Below are 7,374 nucleotides of genomic sequence, written 5' to 3'. Positions count from 1 at the left end.
ACCATTTCATCTTCAGGGAACAACAGGAATGGAACAGATGTTTTCACATATACAGTATATTATTTTATTCCCAATGTGCAATGAGGTCATTTTTGAACGTCCCATTTTGGTCCCTGAAGGGTGCAGAATGAAAGTTTTAATTGCGTCTTTGTCGGATGTCTTCTGAACGTCCAAACCTCTACATAAGGGCTTATTCTAGTCCAAATGTGGTCATCTTTTCTACGTCAAATTTAGACTAATTATAGACATCTTTACCCCAATCTTAATTTTTGTTTAGTTGATGTTTAGTCTTCTGTTTGTCCTTTTTGAATTTGTAAGTTTTATTTGGCCTTGTTTTATGTTTTTTATGTTATTATATTGTATTGTATTGTAGCTCCCTATGTCCCCTTTCCCAAAGGACCACGATTGAAACAAGCCTACGGGCTTTCTTGTGTTTTTTATCCTTTTGAATTTTAATATTCAATAAACCAAATCAAACAATCCACTTCTTCTAGGCTCGGTGCATAACTGTAATCCCCATTTCCTGTTCATTTTCCTGTAGCTTTAACATAGTTAGTAGTTAACATGCTGCTAAGCTAATCAAACAAAGCTACAGGAAAATGAACAAGATCAAATGGTTATGCCACCTTCTGAAAACTGGGAATACAGTACACAGAGGTTTACAAACAAATCACAATTCAATACACACTTATTTCCTTATTATCTCTTTATTCTTCTTGTGAATACACAGCTGCGCAAACAAATGTTCCACAATTACAGTATTCCACAAATATTCCATATGATTGTGGAATATTTGTGGACTGGAACTAGACCCCCTGAAATGGAATCTAGTTCATAGGACCACAATGGAAACAAGTCCCCAGGACTTGTGTTATCCTTTTAGCCTTAACGTACCTCATGACGTTTACCTATCTGACTAATTAAGTATTCAAACAAACAGCAGATCAAGCCAGCTTTGAATTATTTTTGACAGAACAGAAGCGGGACAGCCACTTAACACAAAGCACACACAAAGCAGTCACCAGGGCTGATTAAGCTTGATCCAGAACAGAGCAGTTAACTTCTCTTTTTTTTTTTTACACGTCAGAATCAGAATCAGGTTTATTGTCACATCACAGGTTTACAAGGTACAAAAGTGGGTGAAATTCGTTTTTGTACATCGTTCCCAGCGCAACGTTAATTTCCATAGAAAGAAGAGGGGGGGAAGAAGAAGAGGGGTGGGGGGCAAGTGGGAAGGAGATCAAACAAGAGAACAGCAGAAGGCCAAACAAGTTATCTACATATTTACAAAGTACCTGAGATAATAAAAACTAAGGTGCCTGAGCATAGCAGCAATGTACGTATACTGTGCATGATATACTTATGACGTTAAGGTGCTTAGAGAAAAAGAGTACAATAAAAAAAAAGACAAAAAAAGTCAGTGCGTTATACATGGGATTAAGGTGCAAAAGGTCAGTGCGTGTCCACCTAGGGTGGACTGACCCTGGTATAATCCGCAAGTAGCTCCATGAGGGAGAGCAACAAAAAAGTCATTTGTACCTGGTGTAGTCCACAGGTATGTCCGAGGGGGGCTAAGTCCAAGTCCACGTCACTAGTCGAATGAAAATAAAATAATAATAAAACATAATAGCACAGCTTACTTTGCAGGGACACCCTTTTTGCTTGGGCCGGTTCCACAACAACTGAAACATATTAAACAAGTGCTGTACTGAATAGCCAGTGAGCTACCAGGGTAAGGTCCAACCAGAGCTACTTCGTTGAACAGAACACAAGTTCAAATTACACAACACTGTACAATACTGTGACACTAAGATCCCCCACAATGGACAGTGAAAGTTCAAGTTAAATCAGTCCTGAGTGCCTGCTGTGTGTCCTCCCCTTCTCGCTGGAGCATGCTTGAGGTGGTCTGCGGCATGCTGCCTTATGAGGTCCTCTGTGGCTTCTGGGTCGAATTTCATGACTGCATCTGCATAGTAGAAAAAGGCAATAAAAAATGTGCAAAGGCAACATGCTGTCCTAGTCCCTATCTGACATAATACACAGCTCGATTGAACTCCTGCCATCTGGTAGGAGGTTCAAGAGCTCAGGGGGAAGCACCAGCAGGTCATCCAACAGCTGCCCCAAACCATCAGAACCCTGAACCATGTATTGCCCCCAAAACCAACATCTTGAAAGATGGATTGCACTTTGAATGCATCAGCACTTTTTACCAATGTTGTCTGCTCTTTACTTTTTAATGTTTGCCTCTTTTTAATGTGCATCATGAGTTGAGGAGAATGGCATTTTGCTCCCCTGTTTGCCTAGTGTGTGTTGTGGAAGTGACAATAAAACTGATTGCGAGTCTCCATATTGACATGCAAAAATGCTTGTACATCCACAACTAGTTTAATACAAAGCCATCTCCCTTCTACACCTAACCACCAGTTATTTAAAATGTTATGATAGCAACGGTAACGGTAGACAGTTGGCATTGTATTTTTTTTATGTCAACCGGAAAGGACATGTTTTACCCAATTACATTTTGATTTTGTCCTTGGTCAACATGAAATATGGGCTTACCTTGTATTGCGCTGAAAGCCGCAGTCTTCTCTTTTTCCCCCTTCATGTTCAACTGTGCCATCAGACTGTTACTGAAGAGCCTTAAGAAAAACAAATTACATTTGATAATGTAGTAGGATTAGGATTTATTGTAAAACATGGTATAAACCCTTTATACTACTAATTTTCACTTAATGTTCAACCATTATGTCATTGACATGACATAACAGAGGATTCAGGTGTTAAGCTAAAAAAAAAAAAAGGCAAATTAATGGAAACATGCAGTCAGGCGCTCATCTAGAAGAATTAACCAAATAAGTGTTCACACATTGAAAACCACAGCGCACCCAAACATCACACAGGGGTTAATTCATAGTGTATGTTGAAACATACCTGTCAAGAACTTTGTGGACACAGTCCTTAACGTCCTTCCCTCTATAACGGGAAAGTTGCAGCACCTGTTGGAATAAGTCCATGAAAACTTTCACTGACATATCCCAGAGGAACGTAAAAAGTGTGCGAGTGCATCTTATGCTGTTCATTACTTCCAGACTCTTGAAAAGCCTACCAGGGTATTAAAAGCTTGGACATCACTGAGGAGTTGCTCCTCTCTCTGGAAGTCCTCCATTCTCTCAACATGACTGGCCGCTGAAGAGGCAGGTTCTTTAGTGAATATTGATATGGTCAGGACTTTCTTCTGGTATACTGAAAAATAAGTAAGTGTACACAGAGACATGTTATAGACACCACCCTACAATGATACAAAAACTGATATAATTGAAGAGCAGTTTTTGTGTCCCGATAGGAGAGGAGACAGAGAGAACAGTAAAGGAAGAAAGGAGAGAATGGGCAGAAGAGAGAAGGGTTGCAAATTAAGTGTCCCCCAGTTTGTTGGGGGTCTTCATTGAAATAGCTCAGAACTTACCTTGTGCTGGCAATGGGAATGCCCATGTTGGCCTCTCAGTCACTGCATAGCACCTGTAATAAGAACAAAAGTACATTTTAGAAATGACAAAGTGATATTTTTGCATTAAAACTTTCCAAGACAGATGACTATACATTAGATGAGAAATAATAAATATGTCATATTGTAACAATTAGGGGTGCACGATACTACTTGCTGAATTGTAAAGGTTTTGATTACTTGGGGCCTTTGGACAACTCACCATGCCTGACCGTGTCCCTGGATCTGTCATGTCTGGACCTGACCGTGTTCCTCGACCCATCACTGCGGTGGGACCTGTCATCATGTCTGGACCTGACAGAGTGCCTCCGAGCTGTTGCTGTACCTGGAGTCGTGGCTGGTCCTGATGCTGTGCCGGTATCCGACACTGTGTCTGGAGCCATCACTGTGCCTGATGGCTGGAGCCATCACTAAAGACTTAATACTTGGACATAATACTACTACAACACCATGTCACACTGAAAAAGACTACCCCTACTGGTTGGTCTTAGATGTTGACAATCACACATCTCCTCTGATACACATAGTTCAACACATTGAGCCTGTAACTACTTACTCATTGCTTGTGAATTAGGTATGGTAATGATTTCTTTAGTATGCACAACATGTAACACCTTGTACTGACTGTACTTAAAATGTGTTGGTGCAATGGAGAAAGTGAATACTCACGGGGTGTGGACATTTCTCTGCTCCGAGGTGCTACACTTGCATGTCGGGAGCCTGGAAAAGACAAAGAATGTTCTTAGATACCAAATACAAAAGGTGACTGCTTAAATGTGATTCATACTCACTGTGTGTAGACATCTCCCTGTGCCAAGACCCCTCAGCATGCTCCAACTCGACAGACATGGTGTCCACCACGACATCCACCAGGCCATCCAGGGCTTGATTTTCAGAGTCTGAAACATAAAGGACCCCCTGCCACTGCAGCTCACATAAAATGCCGTAACTCGGGGGCTTGCCCCCCACAAACAATCCCTCCACACAACTAGGAACCAATCGCCGTTACAGCCCTCTTCTGTATACATGTGACCTACGGTCGCTTATCTCCCGATTAGGGAGTCTTACTGGTATTTCATAAATTGACATCAATACTCAACAAGCATTGAGTAACACATTGTTGTCCTGGCTGGACTGCAACTTCCTTGGTGCGATAGGAAAGGAGGGCACCTATACGGCTTATTAAAGCATTTGATTGTCATTTTTGACAATGGACTTATAAATTGATTATAGAAGAAAGTTACCCATAATGCTCCAAAACGTCATATAAAACATGAATGGTCTACAATGTGAGGCCCAGTTTCTGTTAACACATTTCATATTTAGAAGTTACTTGAGAAACATATGAACTCTACATCAGTCATCATCTTGTCTTTTAACAGGTTTCCTCTTCCCTCTTATCACCACATCCACATCCTCCTCTTCCTCCTCTGCTTGGCTGGTCAGGTTGTAGTTGTCACATTCACAAGCTTTAACTAGAAGTTATACAATTCAACTGTAAACATTGATTCAACTATTTGTACTTGAATTATTGAGTAAATGATCCAAAAACCTGCCTGAAGTCATCTTTATCTTGACTAACTGGGACGTCAGCCAGTCCTCCTGGGGGTCCTTTCTCATCTTGTAAGTTGTGTTTGTTTGGCATTTGGCCATCTAATGGTTCCCTTACCCCTGTCGATCCAATTATTAGGAATTGTACCCTCTGTCTCCTTTCCATCCTCCAACCACACATCCCTGGCATACATGACCTGAAAAAGACAGCACAAACATGTTAGTGCAATATCAGAAAATAAATTATGTGAACCATAGTCAATAAATCACCGGGCAAGTGGTCATGTTAGTAGAGGGCAAAGAACTAGAGGCGGCCGGATTGAAAATGCTACGATTCTCATTAGAAGCAACATGGAGGGATGAGAACAGAAATGACTACATTTGAGTATAAGCCCAGGTTAGAAGGTTAGACGATAAAGCAAGAGAGGTGGATAAAGCGAGAGGTGAGGTAGAGATGGTTTATCTGAGGCGGAGGGAGAAGGATGCTGAAACGCAAGACAAATAGCAAATTTAGGGTGTGCTGAGAGAGACAAGCAGGTGATGATCGAGGAAGGTGCAGCCATGACGGGAACTAGCTGAAAGAAAAATAAAATGTAACCTTTAATATTGCTGTTCCAGACCATGGCGAAAGGGTATGAGGACATAACCACCAACGTTTCTTGTGGGAGGCAAGCCACCTTGCGGAACAGATCCGTTTCACGCAGTAGTCCATCTTTCATCCTACCCTGACTTGGCTTCCATTTCCTTGCTTGTTCTTTCACTGAAGTCCTGATTGTTTTTCTGGATATATGATATGATTGACAGCCGCAGCAGTGCAGCCAGTCTCATCCCTGACATTGTTGTCTCCTATCAAGGGACCATAGATGACCCACCCCAATAGGGTCCTCACAGCATATGGTCGATCTGCCTGGCTGTTAACCACCTCCAAAAAGGTTCCAATAACTTTGAAGCATTTCTGCCAATCAGTAGGTCAACACCAGAGTCTATTTCTTGCAGTTTGATATGTTTCAAATAAGGCCATGGTGACAAGCCCTGTTGTTTTTGGAATATTGTGTTGTGAGACAGGCATGGTTTTATGAGTGAACACATTAGGGAGTTGTATGAAATCATTTTTGTCCAACTTGGCTATTTCCAAACCTGAGATATGGTGACTGGTCTCAGGCTTCACTTGGTTCATTGTGCGGAGAAGAATATTAGTTTTTTGTCCGGTAATGTTTAGCCTTCTCATTAAGTTTTCAGTGCAGAATGTGGATGTGCTTCCATGGTCCAAAAATGCATATGTTTGCAACACTGTCTCCCTGTGGCTCTTCACTTGAACGGGTACTATGGAGAAGATGGAGGTTTCATCACCGGCCCCAATATGACCACATGTGTGAGGTAAGACGACAGCATTGTTTCCTATTGATTTCTTTTCCGTTTCTTCCAGGGTTGAGCTCTAGGGGGTACGGGCGGGTACGGCGTACCCTTAGTTATGAGACTGTGGGGGCTGGGGGCTCGCGCGTGCTCAACATGCACTCACCGTCAGCGGCGGTCGTTAACACCTTAAAGTTTAAACAATAGCCTCTGAAGGTTAGCGCCGTCAGTGGCGACACATTCTCAATAGCGTCTACCTGGCTGCTTTGCATAACATTAGGCTACTGGAGAAAAGCCATGTACTTGAATTGAATGTGCACTGCAGAGTGTGAAGGGGATTGCTTAGCAGAGCACCCAGTTCTCTGAGACAAGACAAAGACAAGTTGTCTGATTATTTTAACTGCTTATCTGTGGGTGAGTCTATGTAAAGGGCTTTTATATAAAACTAAAAGGAAAATAAAATAATTGATTAATTGAAACAAAAATAAAAACAACAAATTAACAATGCAACAAAATAATAAGAAATATAAATACATTAATAATCACATGTTGAATACAGTATTAGTAAGTGGCTATGTGCACATGCCTGCGTACGTGACGTCATAAAATACAGTACCCTTAGTTCAAAAATCCACAGCTCACCACTGGTTTCTTCAATGTGGAGTATATCAGGATGGTTTTGTTCACACGTATCACAGGTTAAACGACTTGTGCAGTCTCTGCTTAAGTGTCCTCTTTTCAAACAGCCAAAAACAGACACCCTTTTCCTTTAAGTAGTGCATCTTCTCTCTGTGTCTTCTCTATTTCATCTGTGGACACCGCTCCAATGTGTGACCACTTTTATTGCAGAAAAGACAATCATTATGATAGCTGATGAATACACTTCTTTCCACTCCATTTGACTGCACTGCCGTTTCTATGGGTGTTACTGTTGTGGCAAAACTGCTTCTTGGAATGTCTCTTGTGTC

At 41.5% G+C, this 7,374-nt stretch overlaps 1 protein-coding gene across 6 annotated transcripts; it reads right to left on the bottom strand.

Moving 5' to 3' along the window:
* Positions 1–726: 726 nt before the first annotated feature.
* Positions 727–7,088, bottom strand: LOC311035350 (uncharacterized protein). 6 transcript variants are annotated; one of them, XM_084043502.1, is made up of 8 exons: positions 7,049–7,088; positions 4,172–5,250; positions 3,705–3,900; positions 3,464–3,516; positions 3,107–3,243; positions 2,932–2,996; positions 2,560–2,639; positions 727–1,966 (listed from the first exon to the last, which is right to left on the bottom strand). In XM_084043502.1, the coding sequence occupies exons 5-8, from the start codon at positions 3,164–3,166 to the stop codon at positions 1,848–1,850; spliced, it is 324 nt and encodes a 107-aa protein (XP_083899628.1). In that variant the 5' UTR covers positions 3,167–3,243; positions 3,464–3,516; positions 3,705–3,900; positions 4,172–5,250; positions 7,049–7,088; the 3' UTR covers positions 727–1,847. The 6 variants fall into 6 exon arrangements, with proteins under 6 accessions (XP_083899628.1, XP_083899627.1, XP_083899630.1 ...); XM_084043501.1 differs by lacking the exon at positions 7,049–7,088 and adding an exon at positions 5,652–6,651; XM_084043504.1 differs by lacking the exon at positions 7,049–7,088 and having other exon boundaries at positions 4,172–4,222; positions 4,294–5,553.
* Between the last annotated feature and the right edge of the window lie 286 nt (positions 7,089–7,374).

Source organism: Gymnoscopelus microlampas (genome assembly GCF_963454915.1).
Source record: "Gymnoscopelus microlampas genome assembly, chromosome: 19".
In the NCBI taxonomy this organism is placed as follows: domain Eukaryota; kingdom Metazoa; phylum Chordata; class Actinopteri; order Myctophiformes; family Myctophidae; genus Gymnoscopelus; species Gymnoscopelus microlampas.
The sequence above is the reverse complement of the archived record's forward strand: the minus strand, read 5'-3'. Positions and strand labels throughout refer to the sequence as shown.